Source organism: Colias philodice, chromosome 23 (assembly GCF_061535455.1).
Source record: "Colias philodice isolate Cphi_HAF_F1 chromosome 23, ilColPhil1 Martin Lab GWU primary, whole genome shotgun sequence".
Classification (NCBI taxonomy): Eukaryota; Metazoa; Arthropoda; class Insecta; order Lepidoptera; family Pieridae; genus Colias; species Colias philodice.
Window position 1 is genome coordinate 2656771 of NC_143108.1, and position 27866 is coordinate 2684636.

Genomic DNA, 27866 nt, shown 5'->3' on the forward strand with positions numbered 1-27866 from the left:
AACAAAACTCAAACAAATAATTAACGCTTACATAACATAAAGCTTCGTCAAAGTTGCATTTAATTTCCACTGTAAGAAAATTCATCATCATTTTTTTCTTAAAAACTATAAGAATAATAATATGTAATATGTGTTTATGTGTTTATGTGTTTATTTTATTCGTATATTTATAGTGTGTGCTATAAATTATTATGTAGGTATATTTCTTAAATCATGACTGTAATTTGTCCTACACGAGCTTTCCACCCGCGGCTTCGTCCCCTTTAACGAAAACTTAACACTGAAATCTTCATCGAGAACCACCGTTGCGTAGTTTCAGAGATCTAAACATACCAAGGGACAGACAGACAGCGGGAAGTGACTTTGTTTTATACCGTGTAGTGATTTAAGACGTTTGACGACGATTACGGTGCATTTACATCAAACCAGCGAATGCTCATTCTAACCTCACTAATCACTATGTCAGATGAACAGACGTAGAGTATTCTTTCCTTGTTCTTAGTGGGTTCGAAAAGATCAATGCAATTTTATAATACTGAACCACACTGAATACGATCTTTCATTTACACTTAAAGACCACGAAATAATACTCTTGCTCTAGCTCTAGTTCTATGTTCGTTTGATGTAAATGCACCGATAGACGACAATTAAACAGTTTCTTTAGATCATTCCGCAATATTTCTTAGCTTTGATTTTGTTACTCGGTGAAGATAATGGTAAAATGTTAAACTATTTTTTTTAAATAAATCATTCCCTTTACCCATATTATTTTCATAATCAAATTATGTGTAGTATTTTTAAGTAAATAGGCATTTACGGCTAGTTAGTGAAATATCAAGTATCACGTGTCAATTAATTATTAACCGCATTGTAACGTCATTTTCTAATTGCTTTAAAATTTAATGTTGACATTGTGATTTTCTTTTTTATTGTTTGCAGATAGTTTGCGTGTAACAAGCCGTATCGGATTTTAGTCCTTTGTTATGTTTGATGGTTTAAGCCTGAAAAAAGATTGGTAATATGTGGTATAAATTCTAGTTCATGTAACTGCCCTATGTAATGCCAGGTATATTTCATTTATTTATCTGTTAGCATGATCGACCTTAAGAAATATATCTGACTAGCTGAGCTTCGCGGTTTCACCCGCGTGGCACCGCTCCTGTTGGTTTTAGCGTAATGATATAAGCTTATAGCCTTCCTCGATAAATGTGCTATCTAACACCGAAAGAATTTTTCAAATCAGACCAGTAGTTCCTGAGATTAGCGTTCGTAATCCCACCTGAGTAATAGAACTTCTTTCAGTTTAGTGTGCTTTAAAAACGTCTGATTTATAAACAAAGCATATTTTGAATGATATAAAACGAAATATCAAAGCTTACAAGGGATGTAATCCAGAAACTCGTGTCTATAGCGTGGTTTATTACCAAACCCTAGAAAATGTTTTAACAGTCAGTAATGCTAAATTCAGCAACGGTAGTCAAGCGTTGAAACCGCAAATTTGCGATCAAAATATTTCGGTGAAACGACGAATTTACGAGATACATCTTTGTGGGAATCAATTTATCAAAACAATCAATTTTTTTCACGGGAAATAATATTATTATACACTAGGCTTATGGCCATGTTCCGACGAGGGCTTGGTAAGGGTTGGTAGATTACTACGTGAAGCATACTTTCAATGATTGTGATAACGATAGATGATGGAAGGAATCTATCTAACCAGCTATCGTTATTTGGCGATAAGACCGCTATTTGTTTTAATTTATAATTAGATTAAGTTTCATAGTTAAGATTTAGAGCAATAAACTATAAATAAATAAATGTGCAAATAAATTTAAAATTACGCAATTGATATTTCGTACGCATTTTAAGTGAATGTGCACACTGCACAAGCAGCTGGTAGCGTATGAAAAATCTATGATGGTACATGGCTTGCATTCAAGGGTGAAAGCCAAAATGTGTGAAACCATATTATTAATTATTATCTGGTTCATGATTCAACAGGAAGACTTATTAATTATTATATTAAATAGACGTCTTATCCGCTAACGATTTTATAAAAAATCGTAGCATAATATAGATTACGAAGCTTGTAAATTATTTTGCGCTTTTAAGTTATTAATTATGGTTACTGGTAGATTATTTTTTTTGTGAATTACGTGGAAGGTTGTTAACAATTCTCCCCACATACTAGGATGTCTTCAAGCAGCATTTCCTGTATTGAAAAATGACAGCACTATATAGGTCGTAGAGCGCCATAACTTTTACACAGGGGATAATCCTGCTATAAGTAATCATGGTAACTCCTCAGTTACTTTTTTCGACTTTTTGTACATTTAACTTATCTATATACCTATATAAAAGAAAGTCGTGTTAGTTACTCCACTTATAACTCAAGAACGGCTGAACCGATTTAGCTGAAAATTGGCAGGGAGGTAGTTAAGAGCCAGGAGAAGGACATATGATACTAAATATGTACCACGGGCGAAGCCGGGGCGGACCACTAGTTCTTATATAATTTGGAATACGCATACAATCGGAACACGCAGTCAAGCATAATAAATGTCTTGTTGAACTGTAGTTTTGTCGACAGTTCAGAAGTTTATAAATATTATGTAAACATGCTATTCATTAATGCACGTAAGATACGTCAACGAGTATCTTACGGATGAAGAATTTAATATTATTATTCATTCATTTATTAATATATAATATACTAGCGGCCCGCCACGGCTTCGCCCGTGGTACATATGAAAAATAGATGTTGGCCGATTCTCAGACTTACCCGATATGCACAGAAAATTTTATGAGAATCGGTCCACCCGTTTCGGAGGAGTATGCAGACTAACATTGTGACACGAGAATTTTATATATAAGAGATTACGGGAATAGAGGATTTAATTTTAAATCACAAAGTAAGTTACTATCAAGGCGTGGTGGATTATTAGGAAGACTTGTGGTGTCTTGGAAAATATTATTTGCAAATTCTGAAATTCTTTTAAAATGCATACAAATATAAATAATCAATCATTTTATTGGACAACAGACTATGATAATTTATTGATATTATATTATTTTCAGTTGAACATCGTTTCTTTTAAATATTAAACCATATTTAAGACGAAAATCTATCTGTACAAGGTACTATAATTACAGTAACCTATTACTATAAAATAAAATAAACATTTCAGGACAATTTTCACACACGGCACGGTCTGATCCCATACTAAACTTTCGCTTGTGTTATGGAAACCAGATGGCTGATAAACATACATACATATATAATTTTAAATAATACTAGATAATTAACACCCAGATACAGAGTAAACATTCATCACACAAATATTTGCCCCGGGTGGGAATCGAACCCACGACCTCTGGCTTGGAAGGTAGGGCCACTACCAACCAAACCAACTGGTCAGACTTTGTATAATATAAATTGTAAATTTATAATCATTTGCATCATCGTATCATGTTTCAAGGTCAATTATAGATTAATTTTGAAAACACTAAAATGAAAATATCGTGCGAACAATTTATCGCATTACTAAAACCAATTTATATTATTACTGTTTATTTTTAACATAATCTCAACTCATCATGCATGATACTTTCGTACTAGCGTTAAATATCACGTATAAACCGCCTCACGTAAAACCCTGCTTTTTAATAGTACCTACAATAAATGGATTTAATAGTTCTCTACATATTAGTAACATAAAATCTAGTAGTAATATTATACTTTAGTACTTACGTAGGCACGTATGGTCGAAAAAATTTTTCCAAAACCATAACGCTGCAATCGTCTCATTGTTTATTTCCCATAAAAATGCATTTGGAGTGTTCCTAAACAATTTTGTTGTATACTTAACAATAACGATATAACAATAAAATCTAGTAGCGATAATGGAAATTACACATAGCTCTTTGAGATGATGAAAGGACTAAATAATAAAGTAACATAATATGTTATACGAGTAAACGATGCCATTGAATAAACTGCAACAGTTTTTATCAAAAAAAAATCTATTATTTTTGTGAAATTGTTTATTATGAAATAAAGAATCTGAGACTTTCGCAAGCTACATATAAACTATAATGAATGACCTTTTTATAGTAATTTAAACGCCTCCAGCCCCCCTAGACAAGTGGCTTTCTATTAGCGTAAAGTTCAATAGAATAGATTATGAATGTATGAGATTGACGTTTGATTACGACGACGACGTCGATTGATTACGTCAATATCATACATTCATAATCTATTCTATTGAACTTTACGCTAATAGAAAGCCACTTGTCTAGGAGGGCTGTTCTTCAAAGAAAACTGCGCGTGTTTTAACGCAAGTGTGTACTACGGAACAGTCGTGTGTAAGCAAGTCGGGCATGAAACACGTAAATAAAGGAAACGTTCACTTCCATTTGATTACGCGCAATGACGATAATTAGTATAGGAAGGAATGTTTATATTGTTGGTTTTAGTTCTTAGGTTTCAATTACAAGTCTGATTAGGTCTAGGACCTTAACATTATCCTAGGGTAGGCCTTAATCGGCATGATTGATATAATATATCGTAATTATGTATATAGTAATACAATATGAGTTTTAATCCTACTAATCTTAATAAATGCGAAAGTTTGTATGTTTGTTTGTTATTCCTTCACGCAAAAACTGATAGATCGATTTTCGTGAAATTTGAAGCACATAGTAACTTGGATTATTACATAGGATATTTTTTTATCCTGAGAGTGCCACGGGAATGAGCTTTACTCATAGAAATCTAAATAACAAGACACTAGAAGTCGTAAGCGTGCGTGACCTTGTCGCCACTCAGGTGATTTGCACATCACCAGTGCATTCGTCACTGTTCAGTTGCTCTGGAGACGTATGAGTGTATACATGGTGTGTTTCAGCAATTCCCATTGCGGAAATTCTTCCACAAGTTGTAATTATACTTATAAAGGAATAATATTTCATCGGAAAATATATTTTTTTAGAAATAATGCCGTTTTTCCTTAAAATTATAGAATATTTACAAGTATTACGAGTGTCACCATAGTAATCGAAATAACAATGAATGACACAGTCGACCATTCTTATTATCACGTTTGTTCGTATTGGAGCAAAAAGTCTCATCTACTTAGGGATGTTATTCTAAAATAAACCGTAAATTCGTGCGTTAGGATACATATTCAAAAGCTTAATTTAATAGATAGTTAGTTTTCACTAAAATCAAGCTGTCCAATAAAAGGCATAGTTTACTTGTGTGTACTGTTTAGCTTTCGGTTTGAATGTGTTGATTTTTGCGACAGCGGTTTTCATACGAATTATGACATTATAGCCCTTCTATGTGTCTTGTTATTTAGATTTCTATGGCTTTACTACACAGGCTAAGATGTGGGCGAAAAGCTAGTGTTTCGTTACCGTGTAATTGATCGTGGTGTCTATTATCGATGTTTGGCACAGAGTATGCAAACAAGGGTTGTCAAATTATTTTGCAACTGTCATGCACCACGACACAGTCGACAGGCGTCGACACTTGTACTTCCGCATTCGATCGAGCCGCTCCTCTGCTGTGCGCGCGCGGCGGCTATTGAAACACGTGTATCGCATCGGATGATTGGGCGCAAATTCATCGAGTGCTGCAGCATCTCCAAGGTACGTGGTGCATTGTTTTTGCTGCTCACTATATTCCGAACATCGATTTTGTGTTAACGTAATTTTCCCTAATGTAGTAGAAGCCACCCGCTATTTCGGCTTGGTGCGATTCTACATTATTTCTGGTGCCGAAACCCGGGAATTTGCGTATCAATTATCATATTCAAAAGCTTATGGTATTACTGGTCACACGTAATTCATAATCTAAAATCAAATTCAATTCCATTCGTATTAGGTTCTTTGTTTAACAAAGTAGGAAGTTGTTATAAGATCTATTTAAGCAAACACTTATTATATCGGTGCTTAAATTCAATCGTAAAACAATTTCATATTCTAAAACTTAATACATATTCAGAAGTACAAGTCAAAAGTGTTTAATTATTGTAGGAACTAGTTAAGCAATCACATATCTCATCGGTGCTTAATTTTACACAGGCCTATAGTAATTTCACATTCCAAAACATAATTCATTCACGTTACAGTTTATCCTAACTACATAACTAATATTAAAACGTAATATTAGATTAAATCGTAATATAAAATAATTTCATTTTATATTAATTATACTCGGGGGTAAATCGAAAAACATTCTAGCGGCTCGCGCAGCGCATCATCACTTTAACTTGTTATTGAAAGTTATAATCTGTATTCATTCACATTACCGTTTCATGCGATTTTCATCCTTAACTTCATATGCGTAAAGGTGAAATAATAATTTCATTGTTTCATTTTATTTCATTGTTTGAAAAATTACATCGAAGATTAACTTTGTTATTTAATTGTTTGTGTTTAAACGTTTTTACATTTTGTTTATTCGATATATAAATTTAAATTTAACAAGATGTCTTTATTAACTAAACATTCAACTCGGAAGTTAGGTTCTTTGAAAAAATTAAAATCTAAATCGGTGGATGAATATTATACGACTAAGGACTTATCGACATTGCGTAGAAAACGTACTATAGCGCTTAAAAGATTATCGAAGGCGTTAGAAATAGGTAATGCAGCTTTGAGTGATCGTTCACAATACGACCTATTTTTATCGTATCATCAGGAAATTAAACAAATCGTTTCAAATTTCGAAAATGCTCATTTTAATATACTCGATCTGTCGGACGACGCGGATAATGAATCTGAAATTGAGGAACAATTCGATGAATTATATTTTCAGATACAGTCTATTTATATTAGTTTAACTAAACATGATACAAATAATTCGAATAACTCGAACATCAATTCATCGAATATCCGTTTACCTAAAATTACATTGCCACATTTTTCGGGCAATATCAAGCAGTGGCCTGTGTTTTATGATACGTTTAATTCTTTAATTCATAACTCAACGTCAATTTCGGACACGGAAAAGTTTCATTATTTAATTTCTTCTCTTAGCGGGGATGCGTTATCGGTGGTTAAGGCGTTCCCTATGACTCATGAATATTATCGCGACGCGTATGAAGCTCTTATTAATCGCTATAAATGTAAACGAACATTAGCTTTTACTTGTTGGCAAGATATTTTAAACACTAACTTCATGCATAACAACGCAACTGAGTTTCAAAAGTCACTCGACTTATTCGATGAAAATTTAAATATTTTAAAATCTATTGAGTTACCGATAGATCGTTGGGATTTTGTTTTAGTTTACCATATTTTATCAAAATTAGACAAGAACTTACGCCGCGATTTTGAGGAGAAATATTCTAACGTGGAGTTGCCGTCTTATGATCAATTAAGGGGTTTTTTGCGTTCCAAATGCGAAGCCTTATTACGAGATACACATTTTTCTGGTGTGAACAAATCTTTAAAGCCTTCGACTACTCAAAATCAATCAACGAAACGTTTCAATTCAAATGCACTTGTTGCTATGAACAATAGAGGTAATTCGAACGATAAGTCTAAGGTTTATTCAAGCAGCTGCGCGTATTGCCATAAGTCGCATTCTATTTTTTCTTGTCAAGATTTTATTAGTAAATCGATTGACGATCGTATGGCTATTGCCACTCAAAACAATTGGTGCTTTAATTGCCTGAAGCCATCACATCAATTAAAAAATTGCAAATCTATTTTTTCGTGTCGTATGTGTAAGCGTAAACATCACACCTTACTCCATCGCGATCATAACACTAAGATCGAATCAAATCAAATCGGGTCGTCGCTGGTGTCAAGGTCACATACGAATCATACAGTGCTGTTAGCCACAGCTATCGTTCAGGTTAAGGATGCTTCAGGTAATATGCAATCGTTTCGTGCCCTGTTTGATACGGGCAGTCAAAGCAATTTCATAACAAAATCAGCAGTAAAACTTTTAAATTTAACGCCGGCTTCAACAACCGCGGCAGTGAGTGGCATAGGGCAAGCGGATGCACCTATTATTGGTGACGTCACTTGCTCTATCGGCACTAACGGTCGAATTCTATTTAACTTGGATATGCACGTCATATCTAAAATATGTGGCGATCAACCTATCGCTCAACTTAATTCATCAAGTTGGTCCCATATTAAATCGTTGCCGTTAGCGGACCCTGGTTTCGATATACCTGGTCCCATTGACATTTTGCTTGCTGCTGATGTATTCGCTGACTCTGTTCTTAATCAACATATCAAGGGAGGTGTCAACCAACCTACCGCGTTTAATTCAATCTTTGGTTGGCTACTTCTAGGTAAAACTAATATTTCATGTAGTAGTCTGTTGCAGACGTTGCCTGTAATCAATAATGATTTAAATTCATTAGTTCATCGTTTTTGGGAATTAGATTCGGTACCGCAAACTTCAATGCTAACTCCAGATGAGTTATTATGCGAACGTAAATTCGTTGATGAACACTCACGTGATGAATCTGGGCGTTATATTGTTCGTATTCCATTTAGGAATAATTCAGAACCTACATTTGAGGGCTCTCGCGAAGTTGCTTTGCGTAGGTTCTATGCTATCGAACGTAGGTTGTCACGTGACGCTTTGTTAAAATCGCAATATGTCGACTTTATGTCTGATTACATCGAAAGTGGTCACATGACAGTGGTTCCTGCAGCACAAGTTGGTACAGGAAAATATTACATACCTCATCATTGCGTTCTACGCCCTGACTCTGCGACCACACGCCTCCGCGTTGTATTCGACGCTTCTGCGAAGGATATGCATTCTAAGTCACTGAATGACACACAACTTATCGGCCCAAAGCTACAACCGAATATTTTAAATCTACTTTTACGCTTTAGGGAACACAACGTTGTCTTCATGGCTGATGCTCGTCAAATGTTTAGACAGATTGTAGTAGCGCACAAACATCGTGATTACCAGCGTATTTTCTGGAGGAGTTCTCCTGATGAGCCCCTTTTAGAATATCGCTTAAATACAGTCACATATGGATTAGCTTCGTCTCCGTTTCTCGCTTGCCGTACTCTTCGACAGCTTGCTGAAGATGAGGGAGATTCTTATCCACTCGCAAAACGAGTACTACTCTCTGATGTTTATTGTGATGACGTCACAACCGGATTTTCATCGTTAGAGGTCGCTCAGGAAGCAAAGTCGCAGATTATTAAACTTTTTAAGTGTGGACAGTTTGAACTTAGGAAGTGGGCTAGTAATAAACCGCAGTTATTGTCTGATCTACCCAGTGATAGTTGTTTGACTGGATCCGTATCGTTAGACAATTCTGATAATCAAATTCTTAAGGTATTAGGTCTTAAATGGAATCCATCCACAGATACGTTCGTTTTCGAAATTGAATCTACTTATCGGCCATGTACTAAGCGGTCAATTCTTAGTGAACTCGCTAGGGTTTTCGATCCGTTAGGTTTTTTATCTCCCATCACAATTCTATCAAAATGTTTAATTCAGAAGTTGTGGATTCTCGGCGTTGGATGGGACCAAACGCCGCCTAACGAGATCATCAATACATGGAACAAGCATCGCACTCAACTTAATCTTTTGAGTGAACTTCTGATTCCTCGGCAACTTACCTGCACGGATGCTGTATCGTATGAGCTACATGGGTTTTGTGACAGTTCTACCCTTGCATACGGAGCTGTTATCTATTTACGTGTTACAGATGCTGTTGGTAATATTCATGTTTTCTTCGTTTGCTCTAAGGCTCGAGTTGCACCTCTTAAACATACATCGTTACCACGACTCGAGCTCTGTGCTGCAGTTCTTCTATCAGATCTTTACAAATTTGTAAAAGATACGTATCTTTCTCGTATTCATATTGATTCTGTATATTTGTGGTCTGACTCAACCATCGTTTTGTCTTGGCTGCGTTCTCATTCTTCGCGCTGGACAACATTTGTCGCGAATCGTGTCAGTCACATACAGGATATCACCCCTACAGACTGGTGGCATCATGTATCCTCAGGTGATAATCCTGCTGATTTGTGTTCACGAGGTTTATTTCCGAGTGAGCTTGTGCACAATGCCTTATGGTGGGCGGGACCGTGCTGGTTAACCCAAGGTAGTGATACTTGGCCTACGGATACAGCTGTTGTCACATCAAATGAGGAGAAGGTCGTTATGGAGAAGGAGCAACGGAAGGTAGCTCTTTCCGCTGAAGAGAGAGCTCCAATCGAACCAACAATAATTGACTCTTTACTTAATCGTTATTCATCATTTCAAACAATCGTTAACATTTTGGCATTTGTATATCGTTTTATCAATAACTCTAAAACCCCAGCTCAAGCTAATCGTAACAGTTTCATTAATAACGTTGAAAGGCACAACGCATTATTAAAAATCGTTAAACATGTACAGAGTCAAGTCTTTTCGAACGAAATGGCTAATCTTAAATCGAACAAACCTTTATCGAAACCTTTTCGAAAACTCAATCCATTTATCGATCGATTAGGTATTCTCAGGGTGGGCGGTAGAATTTCACGCGCAGGTTTAGAATACGAACAAAGGCATCCAGCCTTTCTACCGTCTGATCATCCATTAACGTTTTTAATTATCGACAACATTCATCGTAACTACTTGCATCCGGGCATCAATACTACGCATTTCTTACTTCTTCAACAATTTTGGATCATATCGGCAAAACGTACTGTACGCAATCGTTTAAGCAAATGTATACAATGCTATCGAACTAATCCGAAGCCATTACAACCGTTTATGAGTGATTTACCGTCATACCGTGTTAATCAAGTCAAACCATTCTCTATAGTAGGCGTCGATTTCGGCGGACCGTTTCGTATTAAATTAGGCCCACATCGAGGTGCTAAGATTGAAAAGGCTTACCTTTGTCTTTTTATTTGTCTTACAACAAAAGCAGTACACCTCGAGGGTGGTGTCTACACTGTCCACTGACGCATTTATAGCTGCGTTACGACGCTTTGTGGCACGCCGTGGTCGATGTAACGTGATACACGCGGATTGTGGAACAAACTTTATCGGTGCAAGAAATCAATTATCGTCTCTTATGCATCAAGCTTCTAATTTAGAAAAGATCGAATTTAAGTTTAATCCTCCATCAGCTCCTCATTTCGGTGGTGTATGGGAAATTCAAATCAAGGCGGCTAAATCTCATTTACTTCGTGTAGTTGGTGATCAAGTTCTCACGTTTGAGGAACTTACAACGCTTTTCGTGCAAATCGAAGCAGTATTAAATTCGCGACCGCTTTGTCCAATCAGTTCGGATCCAAATGATCTATCGGTCTTAACTCCAGGCCATTTCCTTACCTTAGAGCCTTTGACGGCTGTCCCTGATGAAGATCTATCAAATGTTAATATAAGTCGGCTTCATCGGTGGCAGTTGTTACAATCATTTCACCAGAGTTTTTGGTCCAAATGGAAACACGAGTATCTTAACTCACTAACACAACGCGCCAAATGGACTAAGGATTCTAAACCGCTTCAGATAGGCTCAATGGTGATAATTAAGGATGAAAATCGTGCGCCACTACAATGGTCTCTTGCCAGAGTAGTGGATCTTTTACCCGGTTCTGATGGTGTAGCTCGGATTGCAGTAGTTAAAACAGCGAAAAATCATATAATTCAAAGACCGTTGGTTAAGTTATGCCCTCTACCAATCGAGGACTAGCTTAAATCGTTTATCTTTCTTTTAGTATCGTAAGGTATCTAGACATTAAGTTATCGTTAGCAATAAGATATCGTGTCTGTGTAACATCTATCGTGTTATACAGAATCAATTAGTTAGGTAACTAGTTTTTATCGTAATCAATAAGTATCATCAATAATTATGCGGATCATTCTTATCGTTCTCGTTCCCATTATGTTCTATTTATCGTCTGACCAGAAAATACCATAGGCATTTTGGTGGGCGGGATGTTTCGTTACCGTGTAATTGATCGTGGTGTCTATTATCGATGTTTGGCACAGAGTATGCAAACAAGGGTTGTCAAATTATTTTGCAACTGTCATGCACCACGACACAGTCGACAGGCGTCGACACTTGTACTTCCGCATTCGATCGAGCCGCTCCTCTGCTGTGCGCGCGCGGCGGCTATTGAAACACGTGTATCGCATCGGATGATTGGGCGCAAATTCATCGAGTGCTGCAGCATCTCCAAGGTACGTGGTGCATTGTTTTTGCTGCTCACTATATTCCGAACATCGATTTTGTGTTAACGTAATTTTCCCTAATGTAGTAGAAGCCACCCGCTATTTCGGCTTGGTGCGATTCTACAGCTAGTGTGTTATAAAAGTTAACAACACACGTTTAGGTAAAAAGTAATTTTAACTTAAACTTTACTTTGACGTAGTGTTTTATTTTATGCCTTCACTTACATTGATCCGTCATAATAAAAACAATAGTAAAATAAAGGCCTGCAAAGAATGTAACTTGTTAGCTGGTTAAAGAATCTATCGTAGTTTCGGACATCTATTTTGTTAAGAACTATGTGAAGAAATTTTGAGGACACAATATGATGCTATATTATGCACCATAATAACATGCATATTCTTATTATAGGTAAGTATATGTTTATTTTCTTGAGTTAAATTGTATAAGGTATGTTTTTTTCAAATATTTTTTCCAAATTATGGTGTGTTTTATCGACAATAATTAATATTCTGGTCACTGTACTTTAATCTATTATGTGGTGGACAAATTCTCAGTTTAACCCTCTCACTAGATGATTCTACATACCTCTACTTTAATACAAAGTAATAATGGTAACAATATATTATGCAGGTGGCGCTTATTAGCTTACTGTGTGTACTACGGACAATGTAATATTGTTGTCGACACAAAAGAAACAAAATAATAGTTCCTAGTACTCTCTATGTAACGCTAGATGGCTCTGATTTAAACTATGGTAAATGTATCAGCTCAACGTTTATAGCATGTTTATAATCTGCAATAATATTTCAAAAAATTAAATGTAATGAGTATAATGTTATATATAATATCTATGGATACATAAATTATGACATACAAATTACAATCAAAGATTCATAATAATAAGGTATGCAAAAATATTTGGGCGGGTTTGGAACTCGTCAAATTTGATTGCCTTGGATCTAAGAAAAAGTGCTTTTTGATACCTAGGTACTTCTAGAAGGTGCAAGTTCGATCATTCATGGATAAATATAATAATAAATCTTTGTAGTATGTTACAATGCAATTATTTAACACTCATATACTAACATAATCTCTTTATTATCTGAAATCGTCCCTACCTAAATAAACTGTCTGTTTTGAGGTTATCTGTAAACAGTTCAATTAAATTGAAGGAATTCAATGTTAAAGGTTCTCTGCTATAAAGAGATTATCATAATATTATGAGTTGGGCAGTGTATTAATTTAAATACAAGAGTAACTAAAAGATTTTCTATATGAGGGTACTTTTAAACATTTAATCACGTATTGAATTAAACAATCGATCAATTAAAGAATCAAACAATTAAACAGTACAGCTGTAGACAGTAGATACTATAGGAAGCTTATCTAGGTCTATTAATCCATACATATTTGGCAATGGTAGATACTTTAGCTAACAGGCAATTAACACTAATTAATGACTGATCCAGATCAAGTTATAGTATTACTAAAAGGAAGTATAATTATAAGTAGTAATTATAATTAATTACTACTTATAATTATAATTAATTAATACTTATAATTATACTTCCTTATTCTATATCTACTAATATTATAAAGCTGAAAAGTTTGTATGTTTCTTTGATTGTTTGTTTGTTTGATTGAACGCGCTAATCTCGGGAACTACAGACTGGTCCGATTTGAAAAATTCTTCCGGTGTTAGATAGCCCATTTATCGAGGAAGGCTATAGGCTATATATCATCACGCTAAGACCAACAGGAGCGGAGCAATGCGAGTGAAACAGCGGGGAACAGCTAGTAATTTTATATAATACTACATCCATTCAAAAATTTTGTATTTTTCAGCTCATACTTTTCTGAATTTTTTTAATTAATAGATAAAACTGCATCGCATCTTGGCGACGGACGCAATATTGAATCCCGCTTCTGATCTGATGTGACATATCACATATTTTATTTGAACAATCGTGCGTGGAACAATCAATGGAAAGCCGGGAAAATTAAAAACATAATTAAATAATTTATTTTTATTTAGAAAACACAACATGAAAAAGCAATAAATAAGTTAAATAAATAATTATAGTATACACTTACAGACTTCGTCTTAATACTTTTTATAAAAAATACTTTTTTTATTGTTCATTTTCGAACAATTAACATTTTATATAAGGTACATTGGCAGTTATATTCTACGTGCCTTATATAATTCAGTACAAACATTATAATATTATTATTTACATATACTTTTCAGACAATACAATAGTAAAGTTATATTTTAAATAATGTATTGTCATAACAGTTTTGCGAAAGTTAGAATAATATACATGCCCAATACTAACAGTTTACACAATTTTAAATTTATGTGTAACCTCATAGTATGATTGCATATTTTTTAAAACCTTAGAACAAGCTTAGAACTATTATAGATGAGTTTGAGTATTCGAAGTATACAATGCTGGCCTTTACATATAAGTTTGATTCCAATTTGTACATTATAATTGATCAGAACTTATAAATTCTATCGCATTCGTTTTAGAAATTTCGTAATATTCACGAATTTGGCCTACACGAATTGTCAAAAAATATGAATAATAAATACTCTTAATATAGATACATTTTTTTGGTGTTCCGAGAAAAATTACAATAGTACAGGATACCTTTGTATATAAACAGACATTTTTATTTTAATTATTGGATGAAACAATACCTTTATTCATTCCAAGCTAACTAAATAATGTGAACATTTCTATACAGAATTCCAATTACTAAAACATGCTAAAAGTATCCCGAAGTTATAATAATACCTGAAATATCAAATTCTGCACCTTTTGATAACATTATTTTGATTTGAAACTATCTTCAAATTTATTTACCATTCAATAAATCCACGGAATACGAATTCCAGTCACATCAACTTCCAAATTATACACCCCAATACATTCTCGTAATATTACATCTTGTATAGTCTAACATATCCTAAGCTTTCTTATAGGCGGAATAAACCAAATCTGCTGCGTCATCATACGACCGTCTGTCCCAGCCTCCACTTGAGCCGCCGGACGACCAGCCGCTGCTATGACTATCATGCCCACCGCCTCCACTGTTCTTGGCTGCGATCAGCTTCTTCAGGGCTAAGATACCAGCGAGGAGTAAGGCGATCTGGAAAAAGGAAGACATCACTACATAATATAAAACAAAGTCATTTTTTCTGTCCCTATGTGTATGCTTAAATCTTTAAAACTACGCAACGGATTTTGATGCGGTTTTTCGTAATAGATAGTGTGATTCAAGAGGAAGGTTTTAGTATATAATTTATTATGTAATGTAATGTAAATAAATCAAACGTAAATGGTAAAACTATGTTATGCCAATACAAAAGTTCTTCTAGAAGTATAATTTATTAAATTTATATTTGAATTAGTTCGTAGTTTACAAAGGCTAGGTACTTAACATGTAATGCGAAAGTGACACGGGCTGATTTTAAATCTGTTGTTTTAAGACATATTAACTGTAACTGTATTGAACAGTCGATGATAACCCTGAATATTGGGATTAAGCGAATGATATAGGTAATATTATAATTATTATGTATAGAGATAGTGTATTATAAATGTGATTACCTTTATATTTTGTTGATTAAATATTTCCGTTGTTGGTTCAAAATCAATCTATATAATATACAACTAGTTATTATGTTTCTCAAAAACTATTCCTATTTTATTGAAAGTAATAACTAATAAGTATCTGTTGCGAATTCTATTTATATAAGGGACATTACTGTATAACATGAAAGGGCTTCCTTCTTATTCTAATTGTATAAAAGAAGCCATAGTATAAACAATGCAATATTACTCAGTGTAGTAAATATTTGCAAAATTGTTTGCATTACATTTGCATAAACGTTTATACAATTTTTTATTATAATTCTTTATAAGTTGTTAAGGTTATTTATGAATTTTGATTAAACATCTTTTAATGATTTAATAATATGTTTTATTCTTAATTTGTTCATATAAACATAATATGAATGAAATAAAATTTAATTTCGGTCATAACTTGGACATTTATTAATTTTACAAATGAACGATCCATCGACACACTAAACACATAGACTGAAGTTGAATCGGAAAGATTGTTTACAAACATTCTACATTTTCATCAACTATTTGAATTGTGGCTTCAATTTGAAACATCACTAGCAAACCGGGCGAACTCCGTTTCGCCACCAGAGACACCTTTTCTTTGCTATAAACCCCACGGAGCCCGAGACCTTTCCAATGTATGCAAAACCGTGGAAATCGTTCTGGAATTGAGTATTTGAATGAAAATTTTTTTTGTGATAAATGGAAAGATTATATATTAGTTTTATAACAAAACTGTTTTTATTTTTATTTTTTTGCAATAATTCAAAAGTTATTTCAAAATAAAAATGAGTCTTTGAATCCAGTACCGAAGACACGCCGACAACTCGCGAAGCGTCACCCGAGCGCGTGTGACGTCATAATGTTAGTTTTCACTCATTGCAGTTGATAGAAAAATAAATATAGTTTGAAAAACTAAACAGGATAATAAGATAAATGCATGAAATTATTGTATTGTTACCGGGTTTTTATAAGTATACAAAATTTAAATTAAATCCGTCGGTTTATAGTGGGTCTAAATCTAATCGAAAGGAGAATTGGTTACTTACAAACATATGTTTTAAGCCATGGTTTTAAGCTGATCCTGGCGATCCTTATCAGTATAAAAGGATAAAATTTATGATATTATTGTATTGTCATCGGACCTTGATAAGTGTTCAAAATTTGTGGGTCAAAATCGGGTCGAAACTTCGAAAGGAGTCGGTTATATACAAACATACCGGTGAAGCTAATAAAAGCGTGTTAATAATAAATACAGTGTTTTGATCTATTTAATTTTGTTATCATTATTAAATTACATATTAATTATATTAATTGTTAATTATATTATTTAAATTTATATTAAAAATGGCGAACCTCAAAAGTTATCGTTTTGTACCATTTTGTACGAATACTACAAAGGCAACTCCTGACAAAAATCGGTGATCATAAATATATCAACATCAAGAATATTATTTTCGTAACTAACTAACTAATTCGGAACCAACAAACAAATCGCATCTTAGCAATAAATTTGCAATATTATTGTCTAGTCACGTGTAATAGCCGTAAACGCTATGTACTTAATAGCTATAACATTATGACGTCACAACTATGGTGACCTGCAGTCATGGCGCGTTTGTAGTCACGTGATTCTAATTTAAATTTCATCAATTTTTAATTGCTTATAATTAACGGAAAAAAATTATTTTTGAAGTTATTTTCATTAAATATCAATATTATTGATAATAAAGTTTCAAAATACATAAAAAAAAATCAATAATTTTTTTTTATTCAAATACTCAATTATAGCGTCAGGAAGGAAAACCCAACTTATTTTTATATAGTAGATTATCAAATAAATTAAAATGCCCGTTTATACCAATCCGTGGCAGCTAAATAAAACATTTTTTTATATATTTCACTAGCGACCCGCCCCGGCTTCGCACGGGTGCAATGCTGATACTAAATACACTACAGAAAAACTGTGAACGTTGTATATAAAAACATAGCGGCCCAGCCGGCCGGTACCGCCGCAAACGCTACGTCCCGCAATTTTTAAATCTGTAATATCTTCGAAAATATTCACTTAAATCATACGGTGTAAAGGGCCATATAGATCAATATTAAATGAACAATGTATTCAAGGTATTTAATTGGTTAAGGATTAATGCTGTATTGGTGAAAATCGCTTCGAAAATTAGCTTTTATTTGTCGTAAAAAGTAAATGACAAAAAAAATTTATTGTGGGTTATCCATAAGAGATAGACATATACCATCGCGGACTTTTCTGTAGACCTTTTCAATATGTATAATACTTAGTACATTATTTTGATAAAACTCGTAGGGTTCAGCCTGCGTTTGCAATATAAGCGGAAACAATGTAATTTTTTACGACATCACATTAGAAACCTCAAAAATAACAGTACTTCTCCACTATTTAATGGATGTTATTATACATATAAACCTTCCTCTTGAATCACTCTATCTATTAAAAAAAACCGCATCAAAATCCGTTGCGTAGTTTCAAAGATTTAAGCGTACAAAGGGACATAGGGACATAGGGACATAGGGACAGGGAAAGCGACTTTGCTTTATACTATGTAGTGATTAAATTTTACAAATCCGTGCCAGGGTTGCCAATTTCCTATCAGTCTAAGTAAATCTCATACAGCTTGGTGACATACAAGCCGCACGAGATTTACTTGGAGCGACGGGAGATGTTCACTGACTGACTGACGGCGGCGGACTGGTTAATTGTTGCCTAGGGTTGCCGAGTGCGAGAAACAGTGCAGTGTTTGTGTTAAAAATTGGATTAAAACTGGGCAAATAGAAGAAAAGGTTTCGTCTTGTGAAGTAATATTTTGTTTTAAAATAATGTTGTCACAAATTGTTAGGATAGTTTGAGAGGCAGATAAAAATGGGGCTTTGATTTTGAAGCATTGTTGCAGATGAAACTGTTAGGTAAATAATAGGGTGTTTTCTCATTATATTATGTGAAGTTATTTTGTGTTGAATAACATCGATGTTTGGGGAAATAGATTTGTAGTTCGATTTTTAATGAAACTTAAAACGATTTATAGTGTCTATAAACATACTAGAGTTTTAATGGGCAATTATTTGAAATGAAAAGTTAAGAGAGATCTCCGTAAAATTTGGGAAATCTCGGGATATTTATAATCTAGCAACACCGAATCTTTATACAAGATTACTGTGAACAGAGGCACGTAAATGGACCACCGAAGGCCACACTACATACACTTATTAAATTCTTGTTGAAATCTCATAAGTGGATGAGTTGAAACCCTATGCAGTGGTAATAAGATTTAAATTTGCGGTTCGTTATCCGAGGTGTCAATGGCCGGACAGATATAGCCGGCTTTTGATAAGTTTGTTGTTATGTAACATTTATTTTGGTTTGCGCGCTTTATTTAGATAAATGTTATCAAATGACACGGATATAAATATACTTTTTTGTTACTTCAATAGTTATTTGAATGTTTAATTCAATGCGTAATTAAGTAATTATCGAGTTTCTTGTGGTTTTGATTTCGGTAGACAAATTGATTTGGTAATACTTACTTTTTGGGAGAATTTGAATTGAGGTTTAATTAAAAATTGATATGAATTTAGTCATAATCCTATTAATATTATAAATGTGAAAGTTTGTATGGATTTATGGATGTTTGTTACTCTTTCACGCAAAAACTACTGAACCGATTACAATGAATTTTAGCACACATATAGAGGGTAACTTGGATTAACACATAAGTTTTATCCCGGAAATCCCACGGAAACGGGAACTATGCGGGTTTATCTTTGAAAATGCGGGCGAAGCCGCGGGCGGAAAGCTAGTAATTTATAAATTTCAGTATTAGTACTAGCTTTCGGCTGCTGCTTTGCTGATCAAGAAGACACGTACTTAGTCAGTAGTAACAGAGCTGTTCCACAAACAGTTATATACCTTTACTGTACTTAATTGTTCTAATTAAGGGATGTAAATAAATTGCAAAATCAAGTATTTTTATAGCTCACTACAAAGATTGGTCCAAATCCGCCTCGCAGTTTTTTCCTGACAGAGTAACAAACATACAAAACCCATCCTTACAAACTCCCACATTTATAATCTCCTTCAGTATCTTAATTTTCACAATAATTGTAAAAATATTACAGTGTAAGTCTTAAAAATTGTAGAGTATTGTAAAGAAAGTGAATAACGTATTATGCTATTAATTTAATGAGATAAAACATCACAGGAAACAGCTATTAATGGCAACATAAATGGAAATAAAGACCTTAATTCAAAACTCTATGTTCTATGCTAATGGTGAAAGTCTAGGAAACCTAGGTAGTAAATAAATGTCCGTTTATCTTTGGCTTGATCTTAGAAAATGTAGTGCCTTTCATTCTTGTAATAGGATGGAGAATGTAGCTTTTGTGTTAACTGTCAGTTTTAAGCTTTATATTCGTAGTAAAAAGTAAGCTAGTAAGTAATATATAAAACAAAGACTCTCATTTTCATATCAAACGCTATAAATATCAAGCTGTAGTTTCAACAATTTCAAATTTTATAAGCATTTTAAAATAATGTAAAGATTTATGAAATGGATTAGCATCTCGTCAAAAGTCCAGAAAAATAAACAAAAACGAAGTAAAAATGTAAATCGATACGATATCGGTAGCTTACTGATGTTTAAAAGAAAATAATAAATATCAAAAGCATCGCGAGAAGTATTGGTTGTATAGGTACGTTAACATTATATCGATAAAGTTGAACAATCCATGTGCATAGCAGAAGGAATAGCAATGAATATAAAAATAAAAAAAATACTGAAATAATACTTTTGAGTATCATGTCGAGCCATATAAACCGTTTAAAATGACATCAAACATACAAATCTAAATTTTTAACTTTTTCAAACCATACACACTCTTACTAAGAACGCAAAATTTGCTCTCAAGTCAACAGCCACTTATCACCTATTAAATTGCGAGATTTATCGACTCATCTTACTTCCCACATTCAACAATAGCACCTATTATAGTATATTATGTTCACATCATTGTTCTACTTCCAAGGCAAGTCACCAAGCGCAATGTCATCGAGACCAATTCGATACAGGCTATAAGAACATCATTAGAAATCTATAGTTCCTGCTAATGTATCGAGTAGAGGATGTTTTCTAGTTTCTACTAGAGAAAATATTAAGAATCTTGGAACAGTATGGTGTTGTTCTAATTTTGATATCTTTTTTTATTTTATCCGTATTATCAAATTGTGAAGGTGAAGGAAAACATCGTGAGGAAAACGTGGCGAAGAATTTAAAGTTCGACGACAGGTGTCATCCGCCAACCCGCATTTGGCCAGCGTGGTGGATTATGGCCTGTACCCTCATATCCTCATGCCATGGGATCGTTTATGGGCTGATGATCAAATTTTAAATTATTTATAATTAATTAGTTCACAATATTATACTTCGTCTGCTCTCGCGTTTTAGCAGCGTTCTTAAATGAATCATATTTATTGGATTTAGTGTGATAATAAGTTAGTCTTCCTCGTCCAATGGACCTTCATGGAAATCGACACAATTTCAAAAATATTTTTTGAATTATGGAAAAGTGCTTAAGTTAATAATTGCTAAAGATGGACTTTTGGACGTAGACTTTTTCAAGACACACTTTTTCAAGATTTGGACAAATGTCAAGATAAGCCTAATAATTGAAAAGAATAGCATAGAATTATATATTATTTGTGGATCAGCTGTTAAAATCGGAATCTATAAAATTATAATACTTGTTTTGAAAAAGTGCATTTCATTCCCTGCCATTTACCATTGTATCTGTTTATATAACAATAGCAATGCTCGTAGATACCTATGCGTTTTAACCCAATTTTCCATACAATTAGTTCATTGCCATGTTGTATTCCCACGGCCAAAGCCACTATAGAGCTCTATATACATTTTCCACGTTTTCTCTGATTGTAATCAGTTCATTTAATCATAGATTAAATAGCTCACGAATTACTTTTACCTTTAGTGGTTCGTGCTATTTTCGTAGAGAAATCTTTCCAAAGGTTTATTTCAAGTTTTTACAAATTTCATTGAACTGAAGAATTTTACGATGAATTATGTGAGTATATTATGGTAAATAATTAGGAATAGTAAATCCCCTATATATATAAAATGTATTATGATTTCAGCAGGATTCACATATATAAATGTTATGAAATTTTAAACAGTTTCATGAAAAAAAAGACGCAGACAATAAGTATTTCAACTATCACGGATATAATGATTGTACTTTTCTTTACTTCGTTATGTTGTTTTAAGCTAATTTATTTTACCTGTTTTTTTCACAATATAGGGGTATCTAGATTAAATTTATATTAGTTTTTACTTGTCTCAACTGAAATTAAGATCATAGCTTTTAAACCTTTGAAAAAATTACAATAATTCAACTCATCGAGTTCTAATTACAAATTACATACCTTTGAAACAATCAGTGCTTTTCCCGCTAAAATGAAGAGACCAGCCATAGCCACTGGTATCATAGCAGCCATTTTCATAGCGGCTCCCATCATCATCATTCCCATCATCTTCTTCATCTTTCCTCGCCCTGGAATTGTGTGTAATAATATTTTAATTATATTATGTAAAATTGTAATATTTATGAAAACTAATAGAAATAACATACACAAGTTATAAGAATATGCTACGACCACGCTACGACCTCTACCATTTTTCGGAATGTCGGTTGAAATTAGTTTCATCGCAAGAAATACATTAATTATAAGTTCAATATTAACTATAAATATGTTTATAATGGTAGGGAGTTCATAAAAAAAGATAATTTGTTAATGAGGAAGTTGATAATTGATATAATTTTAGTCTTCAGTGGGTCAGCTTCACATCTAAAATCGAAGAAAGGAACATAGTTCAACGTTTGACATTAAATAATTTGAAGAAAATTTTAATACCAACTTCCAACACATAGAATCTAAATGAAAAACGAAAAAATGGACCCATTCCCCCCCTCCCCCCACTCCGGGGCTCCTCCTAGTGTCCCGGGGTTTTAGTATGTTTATTACCTAGGGACTCTTGACATGTTTCCGAAGAAACATATTCTTACGTTACTAACTCACGCACTCTAGAACTTTTTATTCAATGGACTAATCTATAAGGCCTAAAATTAAGTATCTCTACATTTTATTTTTAAGCTATTGCATAGCTTTTATCTCAGATTTTGTGCGTGGCGACCGAATGTAAAAATTCCGTAACGAAAAAACCTAACACCCCCCACTCCAACCGGCACAGCGATGCGATGCTATGCAATAGCGCAACCGCGGCAGTCTTCGAGTGCCACACGTATTTTTTTCATAAATTCTATCAAAATATGTGTATGTTTTGAAACATTGTTATCAGAATAAGGCCACGCCAACTTCAGCCAACATGCTAAACGTAATATTTACTTTAATTATTGTTATAAATATACCCGTAACTTCCTTATTCAGATAATTAACTGAAAGTGGAAAACTAGTAATTAAATGGTATATATGTAATTTACGTGAAATGGGTTATAAATGTTGATTTTAAACGAATCCGGATATTTAGGTGTGAAGATAACAGAGTTTATTACTTCCGATTGTATAAATACGCACATAAATGGTCATTATGTAAAATGCATATATTTTATTTCTACTTTTGGTTTCTTCTAGTTTTTCCTTACCTTTAGGCAATGAAAAATCCTTCTTGATAGCAACAGATATAACAAGAGTCAGTCGAGAGGTACTCTTTATTATTTAAGTAAGTTTTTCTTAAACGTATTTCAAATCAAATCAAATCAAATCAAATCATTTATTCATTTCATCATGAATACAATTAATTACATAATCATTTTGTTTACTTATATGCAATAATGTTGAGGATTCTAGATAAGGTGAAATAAAATCGGATTATTCGTATTAATTCAATTTATATGTTAGTTGTTTTTAATGAAATTTACTCAATTTAAATCTCGGCCTGATATGAGAAAAGCGAGTGAATATAATATGGACAAGTTTTTAAGTACCCATTGTAATTTTATACAATTTTAGTGTCAAATATCCACTAATTATAACACTAGTGCAAATACTCGTAATTGTTATGAACTAAATATTATTATATCACCGTCAAATTTCATTGAAATCCGTACTATTTATTCAGGAATGCCACACGCTATTTCATCTACGATAATAATTTTTTGGTGCGGTTCCTTTCAAATGCAATTTGCAAATTCTCTGAACTTCAAGCTACAAACTGAATATCATGGCGTATAATTACAATAAAAATTCAAATGAAATGGGTAGCAATTACACATAATGATTTGTATAATAAGATCACATGTTCTGCACTATGGATGCTCGTACTGTGTGCATCTTAATGGGGTAATTGGCCTTTCTCTTGTATGAGATGTAGTTATGATTGTTCATGATTTTATTGACATGTATGTTTTAATTATTAGGAGTATTTCATCCGGTTTTATAGTTCAAATAAGGTCAGGGTTGGTGTCTATAAGTTGGGATTAGTTGTCTTATGTACACGCTAATTTGGGGCTCAGACTTATTGCCGTCGACAATATCATGCACGTCATACTTTTTGTGGTTAAGCTTCATTCATTAATGAAAAAGTCATTTAAAGTGCCAAAATGAAGATAGTACGCTCAATCGTGTTTTGTAATAAAAATTTGCTCGCCTTTTAATGCAATTAGATCATGATACAAATTGATGTCATCCTCGTGCAAGTCATACCTAACCAAAAACAAAAAAGCATCGACAATCATCGAGACTTAAAACTCATTAATCATCAAAAAAGTAATAAAACAAGAAAATGGCATACAATCACCATTATTACAGAGGTCAAGACGAAATAATGCTTAATGAGAACAATAAAATCATTATTTGTCTATTACAAGTCACTTTCTCAAAAATGCAATGTCGTGGTTCACGGCTCATCCTTTCGTTTTTGTTGCGTTTTATCGACCGTATTTAAAATAATGACAATCGTAAAAGTAAGTTTTTTTGAAGAATTTATTGTTGGAACTAATTGGATTTTTATATTATGTATGCACAGCAAAAATTATTTCAAACTTTCAGTTTTCTTTTTTCATGTTACGACGATTAAATGGAAGCATAACCTTTGAATCTTTAACTTCTTTCAGTAATTAATTGATCATATTTAATATGTTAATATGTGGCCTTAACGTTGTAAATACAATTATAAATGATAATGTTTGAAATTTGAATATTTGGAAAACCTTTTCAAAAGAAGAACAAGCTATCCATCATTTATGTTGCTCAAACAACAATAAAATGACTGAAATGAATTGGAATGAAAATGGTACAATATATGGAATATCAGATTAGCTATTAATGTGAGTACTACGTGAATACAGCCGCAGGATAAATGTGTTATTTTTATAATCTTATTGCATTTGTAGCATGCATTGTTAAATCCCATTATTCCAGAAACTGTTCTACGTATAAAAAAACATTTATGTATGAAGTACCTACCATTGCATTACTGAAGAGTAGTAAATATTTAACCTTATTCCGCAAGTACAAAAAATATTACATGCGATTATACGGGCTTTCCCAAACCAATGACCAAAATCACGTTCATCATGAGATTATATCTCAAAACTTTTACCACTACAATACGTGCTCAAACCAGGGGTTACCATGATGTCTTATAGCAGTATTGTTTCCAGTGTGGGAAAGTGATGGCGCTACACGACCCATATAGTCCTGTCCTTTTCTCACACTGGATATAATACTGCTTTAAGACGTAAAGGCAGGAATCGTGAACAAATTAAGCGCGAAAGCCTCTTGAAATCACTGTCTAAGCTGGAGAAAGCTTTTGAATTCAGGACACGGCTAAAGGGCGGAGATTAGTAGTATCTTAAGCACTACAATGAGATATTATGCCTTGGAGTTGGAGTGTTGGATCTAAGATACAGTTTCAAGTCTATTACGATGTTAATTTGGTAGAGATGTGATGTACTACAGTAAAACAGATTACATAATATAATACTAAGATACTAGCAAATAATGAAATGGCTTTGAATGTTGTTTTCAAATCTTAGTCCCTTTAGGGTTAAAATCGGAGGGTTTTTTTCCTTGTAAAGGACTTGATTATAAAAAAAATAATATTAATAGATGCCTTTTCTTTAGCTTTAACAGAATATGTATTTTCCAATTAGTACTAAGTTATTAGAGTTAGGGTTATTTTAACGTTTACTAAAATAGTTGAATTATAAGATATATTGGCGATAAGGCCGCCAATTTGTACGGTGAAGATTCATTTTGTATATTATTGTATTTTATATCTGCGCATTGTACAATAAAGCGTTTTTTATTTATTTATCTATTTGAATTAAAACAAACAACAAATATGTTACCAACAAAGTGAAGTTAAATGTAAATATGAAAATATAAAGATCAAAAGCTTTGATTTTCATTCGATCTAGATTTACGCATGACAGGTACATAAATATTTCATAAGTGTTAAACTAGATCATTTCCTAAAATGAAGTCAATTCATGCATATTATTATTATCAACTAGCGGTCCGCTCCGGCTTCGCCCGTGGTACATATTAACGTTTTCTCTACATAAGAACCACCCTAGTACTTCAAGGAATATAATAAAAAAAGAATTATCGAAATCGGTCCACCCGTTCACGCGGGATGCCGTGACCAAGGAAAACGGGTTTCATTTTTATACATATACATAGATGATTCAGTATTTACAATTTGAATAAATAACAGCCTTTAGATTATTTATCGTATACGTAAAACTCATAAAAAATTGTTGTCCCATAAAACCATTAGGTACCAATTTAAATATGAACATTATCTTCTTAGAAATCTACCCTAAAGGTAATTATTTCATTAGTATGTATTGTGAACAATTTTCTGTTACTTACGTCCCTTATTTAAATAATAAAGGGTTAGAATAATGTTAAGTCAACATGCTTTTTGATTATTAGGGGTGAATTTATTAAATTTTTGTTACCTTACTAGAGTGATTTGTAGTGATAAGAATGTAGGTCATTTAAGATTACTTACTTTCCGTTATTAAGGGAAAAGTTTAAAATGATTGTGTTAGTATGTAGGGCAAAAATAATATATCTTCTCTTATATATAAAAATGAATCGCAAAATGTGTTGGTAAGCGCATAACTCGAGAACGGCTGAACCGATTTCGATAATTATTTTTTTATTATATTCCTTGAAGTACGAGGATGGTTCTTATGTAGAGAAAACGTAAACATGTACCACGGGCGAAGCCGGGGCGGACCGCTAGTGTGTTATATTACTAGAAAAACAGGAATCAAGCTGAGTTTATATTACTGTTGCTATAATTTTATTTGAATGTTTACAGTGATCTTCTTAAGTGTACTACATCATGCAATTGTGATGTATTCAATTTTGTCATTATTCATTGCTCCTTCATCTGTGATATTTACAATTATAATTAGGCATATACAGTGACTTACTTCTACTTTAAAAGCATTGACTTACCTTCTTCCACCCCCTTGTTAAGTTCCTGACCAGTCATCTTAGGCAGTGACAGTTGAATCGTCCTGGAGTTAGCAAAAGCAGCAACCCTGTCCCATAGCATTTCGGTCAGCGCTTCGTCTTTGCTCTCCAGATTCCTCGGCAGACTTGCATCTATATCATTCTCACTATTAGCAACTTCTTCAACATCCGAAATTTTGACAACATCAACTCCATCTATCAAAGGTATGGACTCCATCCTGGCAGCTCGATCGAAAAACAATATGGCCTTCCGTTTCAAACATGGAACTATGCCGTTCGAATTTTGACAGTCTTCGTACACCCTCGTTAAGAATTTCATCCCGAAATCATCAGCTGACGCCACACTAACCAAGAGAAGTAATGCGAGCACTTTTCCAAACATTTTGACCTTTGAACCACGATGGTTGGTGTAATAAAAAAGACTGTGTGTGCACTGACTGCTGCCGCGTATTTATAGGCTATGTACGATATAAAAAGAATTGTGCCTCTTGGATCGGG

General features: G+C 33.5%; 4 protein-coding genes across 4 annotated transcripts in view; 2 read left to right on the plus strand and 2 right to left on the minus strand.

The window, feature by feature from the left end:
- The first annotated feature begins 6496 nt into the window (after positions 1-6496).
- On the plus strand, positions 6497-10954 carry LOC149477915 (uncharacterized). The gene has a single exon (XM_089709664.1). The coding sequence runs from the start codon at positions 6497-6499 to the stop codon at positions 10952-10954; it is 4458 nt and encodes a 1485-aa protein (XP_089565790.1).
- A 112-nt stretch (positions 10955-11066) lies between these two features.
- LOC149477916 (uncharacterized) lies at positions 11067-11687 on the plus strand. The gene has a single exon (XM_089709665.1). The coding sequence runs from the start codon at positions 11067-11069 to the stop codon at positions 11685-11687; it is 621 nt and encodes a 206-aa protein (XP_089565791.1).
- A 3358-nt stretch (positions 11688-15045) lies between these two features.
- LOC149477917 (uncharacterized) lies at positions 15046-27810 on the minus strand. Its single transcript, XM_089710018.1, has 3 exons — positions 27351-27810; positions 22281-22408; positions 15046-15329 (listed from the first exon to the last, which is right to left on the minus strand). Exons 1-3 carry the CDS (start codon positions 27748-27750, stop codon positions 15147-15149), a joined length of 711 nt encoding a protein of 236 aa, XP_089566144.1. The 5' UTR covers positions 27751-27810; the 3' UTR covers positions 15046-15146.
- The window catches only part of LOC149477918 (uncharacterized), a 600334-nt gene continuing 594836 nt past the window's right edge, over positions 22369-27866 (minus strand). The window contains exon 3 of the mRNA XM_089710024.1: positions 22369-22597. The gene's annotated coding sequence lies outside the window, so the exon portion shown is untranslated. The remainder of the gene's footprint in view (positions 22598-27866) is intronic.